General features: G+C 30.1%; 1 protein-coding gene across 1 annotated transcript in view; it reads right to left on the bottom strand.

The window, feature by feature from the left end:
* Positions 1-4,164: 4,164 nt before the first annotated feature.
* The window catches only part of GABA-B-R1 (gamma-aminobutyric acid type B receptor subunit 1), a 615,543-nt gene continuing 595,646 nt past the window's right edge, over positions 4,165-24,061 (bottom strand). Inside the window, exons 14-19 of the mRNA XM_085946509.1 lie at positions 23,837-24,044; positions 21,552-21,808; positions 19,606-19,743; positions 17,990-18,110; positions 9,143-9,163; positions 4,165-4,311 (exon numbers count right to left, since the gene is read on the bottom strand). Coding sequence (XP_085802635.1) covers positions 4,289-4,311; positions 9,143-9,163; positions 17,990-18,110; positions 19,606-19,743; positions 21,552-21,808; positions 23,837-24,044 — 768 coding nt within the window. The 3' untranslated portion in view covers positions 4,165-4,288. The remainder of the gene's footprint in view (positions 4,312-9,142; positions 9,164-17,989; positions 18,111-19,605; positions 19,744-21,551; positions 21,809-23,836; positions 24,045-24,061) is intronic.

Raw genomic sequence — 24,061 nt, 5'->3', positions numbered from 1 at the left:
CATGATATTGGTATTGATATTATAAAATTTATTTTATGGGTGACGATTGAAAACAAAAATGTTTTTTTATTAATGGTAATTAACTATTCAAAGATTATATATAAGTATTTGTAACTTATGTGAATGTCGTAGAAAACATTTTTATTATCTACAATTTTATTATTCATTTCAACAGTCAATAGTATAAAAAAAATATTCTGAGGTAGAGATAAAACAGTAGATATAAAATGAAATAATGGTATCAAGGAGTCGTCCATATATGACATCACGTCCTAAGGGGATGGGGTCTGATGTAATGTGATGATTTGTGACGAAAGGAATAGGGCCGGAGCCATAGAAAACGTGATGTCGCAAAATCAACCAAATAAAAATTCATTTTTTTCTGAAAATAAAATAATCAATGAGAACATTATACTGATCTTTTTATAATTTTGCTGATTTTATTATATTTTTGCTAAATATATAAGCGTCTATCTGTTTTTATACCGTATACTTTACATGATCATAAATACTTAGTGTAAATATTTATGTCCATGAACAGAAAACATGTTTAATGTTATTATGGCGTACGTTTCAAAACTATATGCGGGTTCAGTCTATCGATGGCCACGTGACGGGATGGTTTAAAGATTTTGCCATGAAGCGGGGGGAAGGGGTGGTACGATAATTATTTGATGCCATTTATGGACTAAAGACTAAGATTTTGTCTATGGTGGGTTTGTTTGATTTGCTGTCTTTATGAAAGAAATATGTTATTAATTCAATATTTAATATATTTATAAAAATTAATAATATAACAATTCAAAATGAAAACAATTTTTTTTTATCTAATCATCAATATCTATTGATTTTTTTTCGTAAATAAAATTTAATAAAATTTCCATAAGAGAGGATTTAGGCTTTTTTTTAAGACTCATTAACTAAGTATATTTTTACATTTATAAAATCTACAAGGCAACAATTTAGTGATGTTAATTAAACATGAATACGTAATAGATTTTATATATTGTAGCTTGTATTGCCATGGCAAATTTAAAATTTGATTATTTTAACAATTTTTTTTAACTATTTCGCAATAGACAACAACTATAATTGACAATAATATAATAGTAATAATACTTTTCAATCGTTTATTTACATCCTATTATATTATATAGATTGCAATGGACATATCTATTGAACATATTATTTAATAGCTTACCGATTATCAACAATACCATAGGAATATGACAAATTATTGACAAAAAAAAAATCATGTGAGAATGACAAAGTTCCTGCCAGTTACAAAATTTAAAACACAAAAAAACATTTTTAATTATGCATCATAATTTGCATTAATATCTCGTTTTGTTTGAAAGGTTAAGATGTCATCATAACTGATATTATAACAAAAAAAATATCCATAGGGTTTCTCATTAAGAACCAGTGATCTTTCCAATCAATCAGTGATAAATCCATAGTTTCACAGGATATAATATGGCATGCCGTCTTGTTTAAGGCAAACTATAGTTAGGCTGGGGCACTGTATTTCAAATTACAATGGTAGTGCTAGTTATGATTTATCTTCAAATGCAGTGTGTTAACCTGTTCGCAGTAAATGAAGATTTTCGATGACAACTACGATCTAAATTTTGCAACTTCGTGCTCCAGCCTTAATACAGTTGGTCTTGTTGGAACCACATACTTGTCAGATCCATATCTTCCAAATGAGGCCAAAATAAATCCAGGATCATCGAACGGTATCGGTCGCCATTAATGAATGGTCAGTGCAGTACCTGTCCCATATTTGAAGAAATACATAGATATAGATACAGTCAGACAAAAGTTCACACCAAACAGTCACTTTTTTAGAATGCAATGAACGCATAGGAGGCGGATGACCCATGGATCCATTACAGACCTTGCAGCTTAAAATTTGTCCACAATTCGACTAATAATTGTGTCCATGATACCAACCATAAATTTCACGTTAAGCTTGAAATGTTTGTGTAATCGTATACTGATGTATTGAACTATATCATAGATATCACACCATATTAATAAATGGAAAACATAGACGATTACAACTGTCGGAAAATGAGGAAAACCTTAATCGATTATCAAAGATACAGTTACTCTTTTGAAAAACACTTTATAACCATCGCCAGATGCCCAGTCACGGTTAAAAACAAGTATGCGTTAACTACCATCCACGATTACTTATTTCTCTATAAGGGAGCCAATTCTAAAGCCCCGTTGATTTTTTAAGTGGCAGTGTGAGTCAGTGTAATATTCCTACATAGGTACTAAAGTTGACAAAAGTATTGATAACCAAATTATCAACAATAAATATTCACTAGTAATGCAGGGAAATGTAGAAGGTAGCAAAGGCATGTGCAAAAAGAGATTATCATGGCTATGTAACCTCCGTAAGTGGCTCAAAGTCCGAGGCGTTAGCGATCTGATATAACTTGCCCAGGATAGGGAGGTATACTGTGATTTGGTCGATGAACTATCGATAGAAGATAGCACCAACAGAGAACATATGAAGAATATACACTATTATGACTGTGACCGTACATTGATTAGATTAAATTAATGTATTTTAAAGGAAATATAAATTTCACACTCCTGAATTAAATTATGTTGCAGAATAAATGGGAAAATCAATACCTGAACTTCTTTGGCTACTTTTGTTGTTTTCATAGAACATCAGGATAGAAATTTACTTTATGTTCAAATTAATGGCCATTTTTATTATTTCAACGCATTAAATGACGGAGAGTGTTAACATGGCATGGTACCTGCGAATTTCAATGAAAAAATTAATCCTTATAAATCTTTTATGGAAACATATTAAAAGTATATCATAAAGATTTCACCATGATGCTAAGAGATGGCAGTGTGTGTATAATATATTAAATTATTTAAAACAATTGACCGGACACAAACCTTTTCTATGGCCGGCCTTGCGCACACAAAATGGTAGCGTACGTAAACCCGCTTGTGGCATACATCCGGTTAATAGTGAGTAAGTGAAAACAAATGGGTAACAAATATTGATGTCCTCAGACAATTATTGGGAAAGGATTAAGAAGTTCTGCATAGTATCAATACCAGAAAAATACAGTACTTTGGTCACAGTATCATATCAGAAAATATGTATAGCATTGCCCAACTGTTTATTCAAGGTACATAATCATTAACGTCACTCAGGACAATGCCGCATTTCGTACCTTATCAACGTCTGTGATTAGTGCGAGTGTAGTTTCATTGAAATGTTCCGGGTAGCAGACGATGGAGCAAAGATCGTACCTATAGTGGCCGACCTCAAATATAGGATGGCACAAGAAGAAGAAAAAGTGAAGAAAACATTTAAAAGTTTAAACAGGTTTGGCACACAAAGAAAGATAATTGTGTAATAAATACTATATATTTATTCTTACTACTTCATTTAATAAATAAATATTTATTGTTTAAAAATATTGATAATATTATAGTGAATTATGTGTATATATGAATAATATTATGTATTGAGGTTCTGATTGTAAGGTACACTAATGTATTGAAATTCCGTATGTTGATTATTAGTTTTTTTGACGTTGCAGATCAGTTGTCACATTATAAATTAGTCTTTAACCTTTATAAAAACCTTATCTTTTAGGAATATTATATTTTCTGAGGTAAATAATGAATAAATTACTTGACGGATATTTTATCTAATCATATTAATTCTGCGATAAATTTAGTCAAGACACAATATGAAACAGTGGCATCTGTTGGATAAAATAAAATATAAATAATATTTTTTTCTCAATGGCAAAGTAAATTTCATAATAAATTACAATGACTGATAGAGACACCTATCTACTTGATTTTAATCATGTATGCAGAATAGTTTCATGGCAAAATGTAATATAATTAAATTCAAAATGATATCTTTAAAATTTAGTTTATAAAACTCTGTTCATTTTTCTTTTGTTAAATAATTATTCATTTAATGTAAGTATTTGTAGAATGTAATGTTATCTATTTACAAAATGTATTAAACTGAATGCGTCATTTTGACGTTGACTTAATTATTGTAAAAATCTTGAGTAACAGAATAGAAAATATTCACAGAATGTCTTGAGTCAAATTTGACCTAATTTTATATTTCCCTATTCACCAAATATAAGTCCAACTATTTGTTTACATAATTCTATTATGGCGCTAGTAGTCCGTTTTTCACAATAGGTTTATTTAGCACATCTAGTAATCATTATCACTCATATGCGTCATCGCCTGTCTATACAGCATCTTCGTGGTTTCAGATGTGCTCATCTTGGATGTCTGCCGGAAAAAAAACAACAGATTATGATATAGGAATTTCGACATGCAATCATCGTTATAAGAAAATTATCAACAGCTACCATTTGTGAAGCATAAAAGTTTATCTAAAAGTAGGAGCCAAAATATTTTCTATTCAATAACAAGCTCTGAGCCCTAAAAATATATATTATGTATTAACAGATCTATGTAATATAATAATTATATGAAGCTATAAATCTAACAAATCTAAATAAATAACCTATAAACTGTAAATAGAACTGTCATTTATATGGTAGAACTCCGTAATAAGGGGTTTAAAACAAAGTTTATTTTAATTCTATAATTTTAGAGTTGCCTAATAATATAAATAAAACTGTATATTATTAAAACAGCAAATGATAATTCTTTACTCGAATGTAACGGCATCGCAAGTGTGAAGAGAAGTTTTCTCAGCGGGTCTATTCTATACAAAAGGCTGCTTTCGTCCGCTAAAACCGCTAACTAGGGTATGCTTGTATCAAATTATTAACACGTATTGTAACAATTATAATTAGCCGGTATTAATTGTTGCAATAAATGATATATTTTAACGGCATGCCCCCTACCTGTGCTAAAATTTAGAGCATGAGCGATAGAGAGAGAGCGAGAGAGAGACAGTTTCGACTGATTAACTGATTACAATACAATTACAATTATAATATTTCAATATAAAATGTATGTAACAAATACTAACACATTATCACTTTAGCACGTTAGCGGTCGATAGTCGGCTTTTGTATAGAATAGACCCGCAGAAACAGATTTGTTTCGTTCCTTGTATCATGAAATATTATTAAAGTAATATAAAAAAAAATAAAGCCTTTCTACACCACAACCATGTACAAGAAACGAAACAAACCTTTTTCCAAGGAACGATCTCTCCATACTCTGGTGTAATAATCAAACTAACGGTTTACATTTGGTATTTTGATAAGCTGGGTTTATAGTCCAAAATGGCTTTAAACATCAATAACTTGACAATTTTAGAATTAACAAAAACTTTGTTTTAAATTCCTTTGACTAACCTACATCCTACGTTAACACCTAATGTAACATACGACAAATAATAATTATGAGTAATAAATCATAATGTAATTTTACATCAGATGATACAGAATGGCTGTTTAGATTTCTGTATAAGTAAATTTGCAATTATTACATTAATGTAGGCATACATTTATTTATCGTTTGTTTTCTTTTTATAAATGTTACTGCCCACTATGTAATATTGGTTAGCAACACTTTGCCCTTTTTATCTCACACTGGCTAAGTGAAATTAACTAATTTTTAAAATTTTTTTCATAGGATTCAACGATTGTAAAAATTCCATTAAGATATTCCAATAAATAACATGCACTTACCAAAGACAGGCCTAACAGATCATTTTAATACTATTGATAACTAACCTACTAAAATAGTTTTTTGTTGTCATTACTTACGTAATATTATGTATTATGTGGATATTGTATAAATGACACTTCTGTATTGTGATACCTAATTTTAGAAAATGTATAAAAGTACTCACGAACTATTCTTTAATTCTAATTGTATTCGAAATAGTTAGTTATCTAGCAAAAGTAATGTGTTGTAACTATAATATAGTTTTTATCTTAGCTGTGATAAAGTTTGTTATAAAATGGCCCCTACTTATTAAGAAAAATGCTTAACAAAGGTACATTTACTTTAATAAAATACTCCCAAATTTATTCTAAAGACAATATGAGAAGGTACATTAAAAATATTGGGGAAGCGATATAAATAATAATAATAATAACAACGATAAAAAGAGAGACAAAAGATAACATAGAAGGAAAGATCAAATGCTAAGAAGAGAGAAAGAAGAACACCAAAAGTGAAATAATTATTTAAAAAAAATGGAAAACAGGTTCCGCACACAATTCAAACACTGACCAAAAGATAGTTTTATGAAATCATGCACCTAAATCTCGTTATAACCTACTTCCTTATTGCTTTGTAAAATTAGTAAAATTTAACGGTTGTCAGTTTATTTTTTTATCTCAAACGATGGACGAATGATGAACAATGATACATTAAAAGCAGTATAATAGCAATTTACATTGGATACATACATAGACAAAAGGCTGACAGGGGTTGCAAAACAATGAAAATGAAAACAAATGATCCAAAATTTACTAGATTATAAACATTTTGAGTCCGTGTGGCCGCGGCATGAACTAGTAAGTTCCGATCGTATCGCTAGTTATTGCTTATACATCGAATGCGATGCTGTAACTTTTTCGCAATAAATGAAGATTTTTGATTGCATATTTCATTCGTCCTAATTAGCGTATACTAACATTTTTTTGCAATATGAAATAATAATTATTTCCTACAAATAGTTTACCATATACCATTTGAAAAATAAGCGGTAACTAGCACTACCATTGAAATTTACAATGTCATGCTGCGGCCTTACTTTAGAAGGCTTTAGGTGTTTAACTATTATCTGAATTATTTTGCTGAGGGGTTTTAAAACCATTCATTTAATGGGTAATAAATAGTTGCTAAAATTTTTAATCTTACTATCAATGCTTCCTCATTAATAAATTTATTGATTTATATACTTCAATTTGTATTATATACTTACAAGATACATAAATTAAATATTAGGTTCAATAAAAATAATGGCTTGTAATAATACATTATAACAACACACGCTATTATTTGCCAGTTATGTAGTCATTTGAAAATAAAAAGTAAAACCTAAGAATTTAGTTGATAGTATTGATATTAACAATTTATTTAGTAGGTACGCTTTCTTATGACGTAATGGTAGGTTGTCTTAGCATTTGTTTTAATTATGTGCTTCAAATGACCACATCAAATGTTGTGTTCGTATAATGCATAATTGGTGCCCTAAAATGTGCTGGTATGTATTAATCCCCCACGATGGCCGCGCGTCGGACTATAGCGTCGTGGGTCCCAGGTTCGATCCCTGGATCTGGCAAGTACACATATTGTTTTTCAATTTGTGTATGAGTCAGAGTATAGACCGAATAGGTTGAGCAAGTGGCTGACATCCATTTCTCGTAAAAACAAAATCTGTTAATACAAACCTCCACTACGTGGAGGCCCATATAATCCTATTAGGATCGGACATGGTCAAAAGAAGAAAAGAATGTATTAATTAAACAAAGTGTTTTTACTAAATTTACACTATTACATCATGAATATGAGTTAATTAGTAGTAGTTATAGAATATAATATCTGGAATAAGATCTTTTTTTTCTGTGAACAAAGTTATGATTTATGATGGCAATTTAAAAATAAAATATACCTAAGAAAAGGTTTGCACTTGTATTGTAGATAAGGGACTAAGGAATAGACATTGATACCTTAATGAATAATTAAAATATTAATTAAAAGTGGGCAGTTTGGCACTTACTTTAACAGTATATTGTAATATTATACTGATTGCTTGATATAATATAATAATGAATCTATTAAAATTTAATATAAATGGCTTTTGTGAAATATTCAAGCCTAATAGAAAAAGAAGTAGGAGTTTTAACAGGAGACAAATTTAATTAGTCAGATATTTTCAATTTAATTTTAATGTTAACATTTAGGTATACACAAGCTTACATCATGCAATGGTATGGATAGGTTGTTGTGAAAGTGTTAATTTAATATAGATATGTTAGAAAATCAATTATTAGAGAAATTTTAATTTAAAAAGTTTTTTGTAGAGTCTAAAACTAGTAGTATGCCAATATGGCAGATTGTTGTGCAGATCGCAAACAACATTTTATTACCTACCTTTAGATCAATCAAATTAAAAATTTACATAACGCTTGATATAATAACATTTCCCCTTTCTGTGATATTATGCAGGATTTAAATATTCTATGTTTCAGATAATATTATTATGCACTTAGTCCACTTCATATTTTATCTATTCCTAAAATCATCATCACAACAAAATAGTAAATAGGACTGATGAAGAAATATTTATAATTTTTTATAATCGGCATTTAAATTACTTAAACTGTCATCATGAGACTGGATGGTTATGAAATGTGACGACACCAGATGGAATGGATTTATTAGTACAGTACGAGAAAGGTTAAATATGATCATGAAAATTGATATTAAGAAACAATTACAAAATGTTGTTACGGTATCAAATGTAGCGTGAGAAAGTGATAGTCATTTTTGAAATCAATACCGAAAGTTTATGTAGTTATGCCGTAGATATTCATGAAAATATTACAACATACTGAAGTAATTGTTGTGACATTTCATTGATTGAAGTTTTGTATTAGTTAATATCTTATTTTATTGATGTGATTTAACAAGCAGAAGGTGAAGGTATAGTATAAAAGGAAATAGGTAATTATTGAAGCAACTTATTAAAAAGCGGGGAATATTTCTTGCACGGCAGGGTAACACACATAGACATCAATCATTCCAGACAACATTTTGGAACAAAATAAATTTGGGAGCTCTGAAACCCGTTTTAGGTAGCTATTTAAAAACAACGAGAGATGGCAACACATCCCGATAATTCCTATCATCGTGTCAATCTGTCATTTTTTCATCTTATAAACAGCAAATAAAGGATACAATAATTGGGAGGAAAAAGTTGTAACGAGATTTGACTGCATTTTTTCAACAAAATGGCATTTTGCTACGGAATTATAATATATAAAAATATTAAAAGTATAATTTAATAATTATATTCTGATTCGAATGCATTCCATCTGTAATAATAAAATATAATAATATAAAGATACTGGAATATTGTAAATAATAATTATTAGATAGGTACATATATTTTTGTTTTACTAACCTGAGTTAGATATTTGAGATTCTGAAACAATTTAAAAGATTTTAGTATTTTATATAACATACAGTTTTACAATATAACACTGTCAACAAATTGATAACATTTAATAATCATTATACATTTGAATTTGTGTTCACTCAAAGTTATCTGAATTTGTATAACATTATTATGCTGAACATAAAAGTCATTATGTTTTCAAGGAATGTAATGACATCCTTATCGTAATTCACTATACACGAATAATAAAATGGAATATTAATGAATAACAATCTAAACCTATGATTTGAATGGATACATTTAATTATTAACATGAACCAACAATAAAAATTAGAAGTGTAATAATTGATACTGTTCACGTAGTACTAAACTAGGTTATATAATATCCATCACCTACGTACATTCACAAGTGTTTTAATAAAATTATGTGTCAAACAAAATCTATGTGAATAATAGTTATTAACGTTGAATTAAAAAAATGTATTGATTATCTTCTGATTGTGTTGCCCAATTAATTATGTAAAAACAACAATAGATGGTGACATAAAAATATAATAGTTTAATTTAAATACAATAATATAAAATAATATTGCAATCATCTGATTTATAGCAATATGTTTTTCGATCTGTATAAAGGAAATGCTTTAAAAGAATACAGTAATTCCTATATTATTTATAGTCGTATTTTTGTGCTGTTATAGTGGATTGGTAAACTTTTTTTACCCAGTTTCCCAGTTTTTTTATTACAATTTCTTAATATAGTGGTGAAAAGTTAATTTTTTTTTTTAATTATGTCTTCGGTCCTGTTTTTATAATTAAAAATATTTGCAATGATTTTAATTTGTTATTGAAACACTTCATATTATAAGACTAACTTACTTTAGACGTATGAGTATAATGAAAAATTTTATCATTAATACAAGTAGGAAATCTCATGAAAGTATATTTGTACAAGGCGTCATTGGTTACTATTTTAGCATTATAATGAATCGAAAGTTAACGTAAAATGGAGTACAACATGACAACTTATGTATTGGAATTACTGTAACATAATATACACGACTATAAAAAATAAAAGAAGATATTATTTAAATCATTTAGTGCTAACACCGCGACTGGCGCGTTTGGAGTACTTGGCTATTAGATAAAGTTAACGTGTTATTTAAATGTGGTAATTAAAAGGTCAGCAGTGATTGTGTTATTAAAAGAAAACATATTATGGTGACTGACCATAATAACGATTTTGAAAAAGTATTAATTATTACTAAAAAATACTTATGTTTATGAAAATATTTTTAGCTCACTGACATCTCTCAATTAATTGAAAATCAAAAGCATAAAAATATAATATAGTATATTCTCTCTTTAAAAATGTGATGAAAACATGCAATGAAAAACTAATTTATTAAAAAATAATAACTACAATTTGTTATGTTAATTTATTTTAATTATAATAGTTTTATTTTCACATTTTAGAATATTATTTAAGGTGGGTCATAGGTACATGGGGTTTTAATATTTGATAGTTTTTTTTTATAGGAATTTTTAATACACTAATTTTAATCTTTTTATACATATAATATAGATATCTAACTACCCTTCTTGGTTATTTCATAAACAAGTAAGTAGGTACACAGAACAGAAAGTGCTTCCAATATTTTGTGCTCTAATATAGATGGTAATATTACACTGAAAAGAAAATGGTGAATCAATATTTTTAGTATTGCATGACATATTATATTATTATGATTTCCTAAAAGTCTTGATATCATCACTAAATGAATGTCAAAACTAACGAGTATTAAAATATATCGAATAAATAACTGACATGACAGTGTTGTTAAATCATTTTAAATTTAAAAGTAGAGGAAAATTTTTGTATAATATTGTAGATAGATACATTTAATTTACAAGTAATTCTGAGCGTATGAGAGACGTTTCTTTAAGAGGAATATTGACTTTGTTATGTTAATTGATTTATTTTGTAGTTGCCATAATATAATATTATTATATTATACAATTCTAGGGATAATTTATTTAGTTATGTATTATGCAGTATTTACTAGTTTAAATATTTAGATTATAACAAATCTACATTTTCTCTCCGCGAGATATAAAAAAATGGGTCTTTAAACACCGATTGTCTGAGTATATTAATCGTAGGACTACCTAAGTATTTTAAAATTTATTAACATTAGCCAATTTAAACATTCAATATCAACATGCAACACTGATTACTCAGTTGACTTGCTATCAATATTAATACAGGTTTTATTAAACGTTCACAGGGTGACTAACTGGGTAGGCAGGTGCATAGATAGAATTAGAATTTTATGTTTGTGAAAACCATTTATTTTAATCTTATTTTTTAAATTTATTGAAGTTATACTTCTTTTGGCGCATTTGGGAAATCAGATCAGAGTGTTTTTTTGACGTGTGACATGTAACACATAATTTATTTTTTCACATGAAAAAAAATGCACTTGATTGGATTCGAACCACCGATTGTTCGGTTATCAGCCGAACGCACTACCTTTACGCCACAGTATGATACTCCAATCGTGACGATTATACAGTATAATATTATAGTTTAGAATTGTTCCGTTGCCTAGGCAGCGAATTTATTATTGTCAGCCATTTGCAATTCCTTACGTCAATAAACGATTAAACGTCAGAGCTGTATAGAAATAAACCAACGGCGTTCCAATAAGCGGTCCTATTTCTTGAGTGTGTAATTTAACAAGATAATTAAGAGCTAGTCAAAGAATCTAGTTTATCACAAGTTTTGTTACGCCAAAGAACTATAACTTCTAACCCGCGTACATTAGTACACACACCGATTTTTTTATGATTAATTTTTCAGTTAAAACTGACAGAAAATGTACAATACAATGACACAGGTATACATTGTATGCCTGTAAGCATAGATGTTTTGCATAAGTTTCTTATTATTTTGTTATTATATATTATAAAGTTCAAAAAAACGTATTTTGTAAAATTGGACCGGTTGTTTTTAATTATCACCAGTACCGAATATTGCCAGTGGAGGTTTTCCACAAAGCAGATAAGACGGTCACTTCATCAGAAAGCACAAAAGACATGTATTTTTAACAATTTGAATGTAAAAAAAAACAATTTAATAACGGTGTATCGAACTGGTAATTTTTGTAAGGGGGCCTCTAACTCTATCAGAGCCTGGGGCCAACACTAAAACTGCCACTCTCTATTGCACATAAAATTCTATGATAAAATACCCTGTTTATACGTGCATGGATTTACTGACAGTAGACATTATCGCAGCCATAACAAGAAAATGAACGTGTAAACACGTATTATTGTGCAAGCTGCAAGATTGCACGCATGGATCGAAAAATTACAGCAGCTTCTAGAATTTGTGCGATATCTGCGCCCGCGCAGTAGAACAATAGTGGCGAACCTGTCAGAAAAAAACAAACTACACAAGGTAAAGCATTTTGACGTTTACCAATTTTCACAACTGGTGAAATAGCACTGTACATAGACAAAAACGCGTCCCACTTACGCTTAAAGAATGAGATTGGTGAGACAGTCAGCACTTTTACGTGTAAACAGTTATTATTGTGTTAGTTTAATTTTCACATTATTGGTGCCAGTAAAACCATGCACGTGTACAAGCACTATAAAGGTTTTAAAAATAGATGTTTTTATTAAATGGATGATATATATTAATTATTAGGGTAGGTAGGTAATTGAAGCCACAGGACGTGTCGAAGGACCGTGACCTTATCCTTGTTATATGCTCCGATGTCGTAGATAAGTAATTGGAGAAGAGATTATTTCTTATTAAATTCCATATTTTTAAATAATTCATATAAATTAAATACTTATATATTTTTAGGTGAAGAGAAGTATTTTGTAGATGAAAAAAAATGTGTTTCTATTCTACTGATGTAAGTTTTCTTGTGCGTATTTTTTTCGATTTTTAAACAAAAGGAGTTTTAGATATTATATTATTTATAATAGAGAAAAAAAATCTAATTTCATAAAATATATTGTCATTGTGCAGATTTATTTTAAAATGCCATTTAAATTAACAATACACCCAATCTGTATTATTTATATCCTTGTAGTTTTTGATGTGTGGTTGTAAATTTGCTAATTTCATGTTGCTTATTTACTGTTAGGTATATACGACTAAAATACAAATCAAATCCAGCTCCAGATGGTGCATTTATTTTAACGGATAGTCGTAAATAATTAATAACCTTGTCCCCCGCTTCACTAATCGTATAGCAACTAGAATGTTAGCCGACTCTCGTAGTCTCGTCAGCCGCACAGCCACAAATCAAACCTTCTAAGAATGTCACTCCGGTGTTGCATATTAAGATATCTACCTAGTGACAGTTGTGCGCAACCTCTCGAAACGTATACTACATTTAGATGCGGCGACTGATGAGCCGGTATAGGAATGACCAATTCGTAGGTGTGTGAATGCGTTTTGGCATATTCGACTTACAACCCGAAACGCATGCGATTTGTTGATAGCATCACTAGATGTTTTTTTCAAACTAAAAAGTCGCATTCGAACAATCTGCAGAGCTCCATTTGGCAATATGTGTTTTGTGAATAATGATGACGTCACATCGACAAGACGAGTGTTTATGTGTGAGCCGGCTTAGTGTGGAGTGAAATGAATTTATTCATATGAATGTTACGCAGACAATGTGAGAAAGTATGTAAAAATCCAAAGCCGAGGGACACCATTTTTTTTAAAAGGTACATACAGTCCCATACACAAGTATATCAGGTTTTTGAATATCCAATTTATTATTATAGTCAGACCGATTTCAGAATAAACATGCTGTCCCACTATGAGATTTCCCTTGCAAAATGCTATTTTAATTTTCTGATAATATCATTAATTAATAAAATAAACAAGTTATTAATGGACAGTGTCGTGAGTTCATAGTTAAACAGTTACTTTATCGATGTCACATATGTGGATACAATTAGAACTTGTGACTTTTTGGAATTCTCAAGATTCGAGAAATCATGAAATCAAGAAAAAAAACTTGAGTTTTCGAGATTGATTTTTTGATTTCTCGACAAATTTGGAAAATTACGTTCACAAAGAAAGTTGGGATCTTTTTTTAGCTCTTTCGATCGATATAACCATCTAGATATAAAATTTTCTTGGTCTCATTGATTATTTCTTAAATTCTTGAAATTTATGAAAATTAATTTCTCGAGATTCGAGAATTCTCAGGACAAGATTTCCCGTTCAGAACCTCTAGATACGTTGTTACACACACAAGACAGGGACAGTACTTCTGATTTAGCTAACTGACTTCTTACTGCGGATGGACATAATCAATGCATTATCTGGAGCCGGCCTAATATTATTTATTATTAATACTAAATTAATTTAATATTATTTATTAGAGAGTTTAAACATCAAACCTATCTTAGGTAACATGACATGAATGACAATTCTAAAATAAACAAATGGATGTACTTAATATTATTAATATACTTTAGGCATAGGTGTCTATAACAACATATAATAGGTAATTGATTTTTACATAAATATATCACTCTAATGGTGAGTCTCATTTTTTCAACAGCCCTGGATTTAGGTACTACTATTTAAATTTTAGACATTTACCGACAACATCGAATTACTATTTTTAAATCAGGTAATATTGCACAATAACAAGGGAGGATGGGATTTTTCAAATCACTATGGCAACACTGACATCAAAAACTACCCTCTTTATAATATTATTAATTACTACAATATTAAACCTATGCATTTATTTTATTTACATCAGTTTCCATTTCTTCGTAATATTATTAATAACATTTGAATAAAATATTTTTAATTATCGAACGTAGCTAACCTAACACCACCAATAGGCCATTTTCGTTTCTCTAAAACTTAAAATTTATAATTAATTATCCAGTATAATAACGAACGCCATATTTATTATTTAGTATATCTACATTTACAATGATTATTATTAATTTATTTACCTTGCAGGATTTTTTTTAAAATAAGATAATAATTACTAATTTTCTTTTTAAACGCAGAATCTTGCTAATAAAATTAATTCACAATTTTATGTAAAAGGGGGCTTAGGGGGTCACTACGATAATATTACTATTTTAATTCGTGAATTTTTTTTTATAAAGACCGACAACTATAACTTGAAGTGCGGCAGTTTTACCAATAGTTTGCAATACACCGATAATACCCACATAGTGCCACTACCAACAAGATCACGTCTCAAGTTATAGTTGTCAGTGTATAATTAAAAAAAAAAATATATTTAACTAAGTACCTATTGTAACTTTTATCATATCCATTTATATAAGTGTGACCCAATGATTGTGTTCGATTCCTTTGATATTTATTATACTTTTATCTTGTAGATTAGTGTAAATTTAAGATGTACAATATGAAATTAATTAAGTACCTACTTATTTCTACAGTCATTATTATTTGATTGGATTAAGAGCATAATGGAGACCAGTACATTGCGATGGTTTTGAATAAATTGACTTGAAATTCGGTATAATATTTTATATTATAAATAACCACCATGTAAATTTTTGAATGGTCTATGATAAAGCTCTCTCTATAGTCAGGCCAGAACATGAAATTAACCATTCTGATAGGATTTTTTGTTGCTTATATTTCAGATGCAATGTGCTATCTCAATCTCAAAATTGAAAACGTAATGCATAAATATATTTTCAAAATAAAATACAAAAAATGAATTAAATTATTAAACCTTTTAACGTAGATAATGCATGTACCTATGTATACTTGGCGAGGGCCTGTTAAGATTCGACATAAATAGTAAAACTTTGTCAGTCATACTTATTTGTTTTCATTGAACAAGAATACAATTTGCAGATAGTTAGTTTTTTAAATTCAATTGAACGTTGCCTAAATCAAACCATAATAATTTACACTTTTCCTGTCATATTTATTTGTTTTCGTAGAATCACAGATGGCGTTAGTTAGTCTTTTTAAATTCACATATTTAGCGCTGCTCATGAATCTAAAATAAATATTGTTCCATCCATAAAATATTTTTGACTCTTATTTACTATGGTTTGGAGTAGGCAGGGTTTAATTGAATTTTAAAAACTAACAATCACTATCTATATATTGTAGTCTTACTTTAATGAAAACAAATACGTTTGACTGACAAAGTTTAGTGTGAACTGTTTATGTCAGATCTTAACAACCTTCGCCCTTCTCTACTGGTATGTATGTAATATAATATGTACAAAATAACCAGTGTAGGTTTAGTACGATTAGAAATAATTTTCATGGTTTATAATTCAGAATATTGAAAGGTCTTTATTAATTTATTTGCGATAAATACAGATTGAGCAGGACAATTTTGTTCTCTAGCATTTTCAATTGGAATCTCTAATAATTATTGTTGAAATACTTTACTGTGTTGATGTCATCACTGAAAAGTTTATTAATATTGTACCCTGGATTGACTATAGAGGGACTCAGTTTAATTGCGGTTATGGTTATAAAAAAAACATATATTTTATATATAAATTAATTTAGTTGTACTCCTTTGTGCTCAATTAATATTTAAATAAAATTTTGTATTTTGTTGCATTTAGTATTTTATTTTAAATGCATAATGTATTTAATAGTTTAAGTTTTTTTTAAATAGTTAGCTGATCTCCTATAGTTTTACTGAGCCAAATACGATATTAATATATCCATTTGATATTCATTCATTGTACAGCAAAGGAACAAGTATTATTTTTAATTTCGAAGAATTTTATTTTAATTAATTATTACTACCTACTAAATTATAAAAACTACAGAGATAATGAGCAAAAAATGATGAACAGGATGAAGGTGATAAATTATTGTTGAATACATAACACTTATGAGAAAAACCAGACAATGATACGATAAATTAAACATGGCAACTCTTTTTCAGTATTATTTTACTGAAGTGGAAAATTACATAATAAACCAATCTGTCTTCTCAACGTTTGGGAATAAATCCAAAGGTATATGTTTGTTGCGCAAACCGGCTGTCATGACTAGACGTCTTCCAACTTGAAGCCTAAGAATTTACACAATATTTGATTCTAACATTATGCCTTTCATCCACTGAGAGCTTAAATTACTTACTAACCAGTAGCTTGCTCGTTACTCACTCTGCGACTAGTTTCCAAATATTTTATAACCTGTGCGTGATTAATAATTTATCACTAGATATGTGATAATATGCTAGTCGAACTGAAACAGCATTGACAATTCAGTTTGTATATATTAGAAATGTCACTCAACAATATGAATTGTGAATTCAATCAATAATTATTGTCATGTGCGAAACATCAGTCACTGATAAGTTTGTGACTTCAATGACTAACCGGTCGTATCTTCTTTGAGTAGGTACCTTCATGGATATTAGGCTTTGTAATAGTGAAAATAGACCATAAACTAATCGCTTCAGTTTGAATTTTGCCTAGTCTGTGAATTGGTCAAAATATTACCAAACACATAATTTGGGGAAATTCATTCGTTGAAAGAGTTTTGTTAATTTAGAGTTGACTATTTATCAGTATCGGCCGATTCTCAATAATGTTACGGTTAATATTAAAGTACTATCGAGAAATAATGAGAGATATCCATTTAAAGATAGCTTTCGGAGAAGTCAGCATCAGAGTGACTAGCACAACTGGCCCGGCTGGACCTCGCAGCTAGAGACATGGCCCCCGTCACGATGGACTCCAGTTCTGAAGTCAGGGTGGCATAGTCAGAGGTGAGGGTGGCGTAATCAGACGTGAGGGTGGGCAGGTCTGCTGCCACAATGTGTGCGTTACCTGTGGCAGGCAGCGTTGTGTGCACTGTCGTCTGGCCGGGGACGACCACCGTCACTCCGCCCGGCCTCTGCCCGTCGCGCTCTGCTATCTTTTGCTTCAATGTGCGAATCTTTTCTTCTTTCTGTGAATATTACAATGTCCAAAATAAAATTAATTATTAACAAGTGAAAGGATGTCAAAATAAAAATTTGGAGGAATTATCCATTATGAAACACCATCTATGAATCAAATTCAGTAGGTATGTCTTGATTTAAATTTTCAAATCTATGGTACCGTATTGATATTGATAACATCCTCAGTTTCAGTGGCATAAGGTAATTTGTAGAATTGATGGGGTAGTTACAGTCTAAAATTACCCAATCTAAACTCATAACTGCTCAGAATTTGACACAGTGTACTGAGATAATCATAATGGTGTCGATATAGTTATATTTTTATCTGCTGTAGAAAGTGTGTGGGACTATACATATCCTCACCTCAATACTACAACTAGATAACTCTGGTTCGGTCATTGTTGGGAAATGAAATTTAAACTTCACTTGATTAACATAAATCTAGGCTATAATAATTATTATTTAAAATAAAAATGGGAACAATTAAATAATGTTCAATTGTATGAAAAAATATTGTTAATATATTATTTTATTTATTTAATGCAGTTATGGTTTTAAAGTTATTTAATATTTTTTACAACGTTTTTATTAGCTCGTATTCTTGTTTGTCCGGTGCTTGTTTGTCCAGTAAAAATCTTGCAACCGATTTTTAACTAACTTCCCAACTAGCTAGACATTTGAAACTTTTAGAATATATCAGAACACGATGTCAATGCAGTCTTTTAATACTTTTAGCCATCTTTAAGCAGAATTGAATTCATTTTCAGTTAATTCTGTTTTGTATGGAAAGTTATTTCAGAAAAATCCGTAAAAGGTAAAAGACTATTATTGGTTGCTAAGGGGGTGGTCCTAGCAACTAAATTATTAATATATACGTGCGTTACTATGGAAATCAAAACGAACTGTCAAAATGACATTTCAGTATTCTATATTTGTTTTTTATTTACTTCATATCAAGTTCAAGTTTCAGCATATAGAGCATAATAATACAACAGAAAATTTAAAAATGTTGTAAATAAAAAGTTCTTTTTATCTTGTAATTATTCATACATAAAATTAATAAAATTCCCATTAACTTCTGACTTACTTACCTAGTTATATCATTTTGTAGAGAAGGAAATGTAGAATCATAATATTATTCAATAACTAACTCAAAAACAGTGAAAATCAAGTTATCTAGTTGTAGTATTGAGGTAACGATGTGTATAAACAATTATCTGGAAGAAGGACACTTGGATTGCTAGCTTCATGATTAAACTGCACGCCCGGCAAGCCAATGTTGTGTACTTAAAGATGGTAAGTTTCTGAAGCTGTTCCAAATATTTGTACATTTATTTTTATATGGAAGTATTAAAACTAAATAAATTATAAAATGTAATATTTGCATTATATTTTGATTGCAACTGTACCCAATAATCAGGTACCTACCTAATTGGTGGGCGTAGAACTTTACTTAATCAGCACCATCTTGATTTAAAATTAAAATAAGTGTTGATAACTTACGGCCGCTATGAGCTGCTGCAGTTGATCATTCTCTGCCAACAATTTATGGTATCTCTCCTCGTCCTCCTTCGACATGCCCGCATCAGGATTGTATTTCGACTCCGCACGGTCCTTTGGATGCCTAATTACTTCAATTACCTGAAATGGATGATGACAAGAATTCAATAAAAATATATTTCAAAACTACTGATATTAATTCACATGAGTAGGGCTGGTCAACTCCAACGTGTATGTAGCACCGCACAAATCACCACCCAATTGCACCCAAAGCCCATTGTTCACAGGAGCTGGTCTTAGATTTGAGATTGGATAATGAGCTTGAAGTAATAAATTGGATATTTGCATTCTAAACACAATAAGAAAAGTACAGTAATTAAAGCCATTTAAAACTTGAGTATTTGTATGGAATATGTAATTATCAAAATAATGGTACTGTTCGGTTATCAGGAATACAGCGGAAAACACATTTTGAAAATACCCGATATACTGGATTATATTTTTTATTTGTTTGGGTTAGTTTAGGTTAGGTTAGTTGGGTTAGATTAGGTTAGGTTAGGTTTGGTTAACCTAAAAAATAATCCAGTTTATCGGCTATTTTCAAAATGTGTTTTCCGCTGTATTCATGATCGAACAGTACCAAAATAATATATTGCTCGAGATTTTCACGGTGTATTGTTATTGTATTTGGTTCTTGGGATGTAACTATGCATTCTTCCTCCTAGACATTTTTCTTGAGCCCTAACGTTGACGATATTGCACAAATAAAACAATATAAAAATTCTTATGTTTCTACAAATACAAATAATATAATAGGCTTTATATCCTTTTATTTGTGCAATATTGACAACGTTACAGTTCAAGAACAGTGTCTAGGAGGAAGAACACACAGTTACAGCCCAAGAACTAAAATACATATTAATAAAATATTAATAAAGTGATGCAAATGTACGTAATTAATCTTTTCAATAATTAAAATAAAATACAATACCTTCATTCACATAATTAAATAATGATCACAATCGGTTTCTTCTATTTGGAAGGAAATTGCCAACAGCGATTTAAATGACAGTTTTTAAAATTGTGGAGATGTCTCTAATAATATAATAATTGTTTTTGGTAAGCAGTATTCAAAAATGATTTCCTAACTTTAACTCCAGTTGAACAAATCTATAGCCGGGGTGTAAAACCACATGTCATATTTTTTTTCAGTAGAAGCATTTTTGTTAACACAAAAAAAAAATACTGTAGGTAGAGACCAGAAATTGGACGGAATGAAACCAATTATTATATAATAATTGGCATCCAGTAACTAATAGGTAATATTTATAAGTCATACAGTATTACAATATTCCAATGAATATTGTTTTTGAATAATCATAAATCTGATTTGTGTTTGAATTTGTTTGTGAATTGTTTGTCATTTTGTTTGTGAATGAAGAAAATCAAAAGGACTAATAAAACTTATTTACTTTATGACAATCATAGTAGAAATCTTTTGTGTGTTTTTAGAACTAGGAAATGGTCTTGATATTGATCAATCGATTGACATAATAAATAAGAGTATTAATATTATAAACAATTCATTGATCTGCCAGAGAAATTAATTTAGCTTATTTCGAATATTTTATAATTAAAAATCCGCCTTTATGTGTTTCCTCATTTCTATTCTAAGAATCAAAAAAACACTTCTTATTATTAAATACAATACATTAGAGAATAAGCCACGGAAGTCACGTTTGGACTTTTGTTCAGGTGATTAAGCTTGTTTGCAATAATATAACATTTTCCAAACAACTTCTCACTTATATAGACTTATATATACACAAATGTACACAATCTTATTGAATCGATAAAATTTCATGATTTACGACGTGCTTTTACACCCCATAGAAATAAAAGTCATTTCACGATGGCAGTATTGAGTATAGTGTAGGTACATAACATACCTTTGGCACAAAAATGAGCGCCATACTGAGAAAGCAGCAAAATACGACTGCGAGCGAGACGAAGGCGAAGCTGGCGTCCTGCTGCGAGGCTACCACCATGCTGACGGGCGCCGTGATGAGGCACAGCACCACCACGTTGTAGATGGACATGCCCACATAGCGACTGTCGTTGATCTGACGCAGCTTGATGGAGCGAGTCTCGTAAGCCAGAAACAGACCGAACACGAGCACCAAGCCCTTGTAGCCATACATCACGCCTGCAATTTGATGAACAATAATGAGGACCCAGAGCGTTAAATTATGTATCCAAATGCATAAGTAGGTAATAAAGTTGAGTAAATCGACTTCAAACGTAAATAGGTACGTGTTTGTAAATTCTATATAACTGTTTGTTCATTCTGTAATGAGATCTGGTTCTCAAATGATACAATATTGTTCATACACCAAAATGATTTTATGTTTATTAGTAGATATTTGAATGAGTTGAAATCAGGTCGATGAATGATATGAAAATAATAATAAAATTTTATAACAATTATTTTTAACATAATAATATGTGTTGGTGCCAAAAGTTGGTAGGTCGATAATTTAGGTATTTAGAGTTAACAAGAAATTACGTGTCTAAATATAAATATGACCCTCGATGGCCACGTGGCTTATGCGCCGGCCTATAGTGTCGAGGATCTCAGGCTCGAATCCTGAGTCTGGCAAGTAGACATAGTGTTTTTCAATTTGTGTATGAGTCAGAATATCGACCTAATAGATTGAGCAAGTGGCTGACATCCATTTCTCGTAAAAATAAATTTGCTAATACAAACCTCCACTCTGTGGAGGCCCATACGATCCTATTAGGATCGGACATGGTCAAAGAAGAAGAAGATATAAATAATATGCATGATAGAACAAAAAATCAAGGTCATACGATATATATAAAACGCACATAAAGCATAAAAAAATTAGCATTATGCCTGATAGATAGCATGTCAAATTTCAAATTGCAATAATTACTCCATAATAATTTATGATTTATCAACTTTCGGCAGTACGTTCCAACGATAACGTTCCAACATTAGGAATAAAATAGGAATAAAATAAAAAAACGTTTAGATGGTTGAATCATTCCCCTCACATAAAAGACATGTGGTTATATGAAAACTCGATCCAACAATTTTTTTAACAACTTATATTCCACTTGCACCACTAAGCATAGCTCATCCATTAATTGTGGATGGGTCAGTTCAGTATCAAGCATTGACAAATAATCTAAAAAGACAAAACGTAATGAGTATGCCTCTGTCGTGTGGAATCCACAGTACGTTACATATATAAATCGGCTCGAAGCGGTGCAAAAGCGATTTTGCAAGCACGTTAATTTTAAAGCCTACTGTTATGATTTATCTAATTCTACTTCGACCGCTGCAACTTTTATGGTACCGTCTTTGAAAAGTCGACGTTCTATATCTGATCAATATTTTCTTTTTAAAATTATCAATGGTTTTGTTGACTCGCCAAACCTACTCGAAAGGGTGGGTTTCCATTGTCCACCAAGATTTACGCGAAACCAAACTTTGTACCATATCAGTCGTAGCGGTTCTAATTATGCACAAAACTGCTTTATTCGGCGCTCTTGTTTAAATTATAATATGTATTTCTACACCGTTGATCCTTTTAATAATTCACCTGTTTCATTTAAACATGATATCTCCAAAATTTTGTATAAATAGATATATAATGTATTTACTTATACATATATATTCTTTTATTTTTTATGTTACTTTTTTATTTTTCTTTTTTTCTTTTGTATATCATTTAACGCTTTCGCTGCTGAATAGATAATGAGATTTTAATTGCCCCCTTTAAAATGCACGTTAATTACATCGATCGGCCGCCTGGTCATTACGCACCGTGTGCGTCTTCCGCGTCCAAAGTATTAATTATTCATTATTCTTCCTCATTTTTCTCATGTAATCTCCTTATGTAATTTATTTATATTTATGTTATTCGTACTCTCTATCTTGTTAGGCTTAACTATATTATAATGTATATATGGAAACTTTGCTGGTTGCAATAACTTTTTATTATTATATTTTAAATTTCTGTAATCAATATGTAGTTTGTTTTCCTTAATAAAAAAAAAGTAATAGCTCTATTCTTACATGATTGTTACTATTGAACAGACAAAAACTATTATTAATTTAATTGATTGAATTTTACAATTATCTATCTTAAAAAATATCATTGTTATAATTTTCCACTCACTGCATATTGAGAAATGAAATACTTACCAAGCCAGACTGTATTGTGTTCACTCTCGCAATGCTCAAGTTCAGGTCTGATCTTGACGTCATCGAGCGCACTGGGAGGATCCTCCAGAGGAAAGAGTTCCACTCGTCTCCGCAGAGGATCTCGGAGCTGCCAGGACAGGAGGAGGACGGCGTCTATCACCAGCAGGCCGGACACCATCGTGTACAGCTTCCAGGGTTCTACTTTTTTCTGAAGTTACAAATATA

The sequence above is a fragment of the Rhyacophila brunnea genome, unplaced genomic scaffold, assembly GCF_057557595.1.
Source record: "Rhyacophila brunnea isolate RB1 unplaced genomic scaffold, BYU_Rbru_1.0 scaffold_2, whole genome shotgun sequence".
Taxonomy (NCBI): Eukaryota; Metazoa; Arthropoda; class Insecta; order Trichoptera; family Rhyacophilidae; genus Rhyacophila; species Rhyacophila brunnea.
The sequence above is the reverse complement of the archived record's forward strand: the minus strand, read 5'-3'. Positions and strand labels throughout refer to the sequence as shown.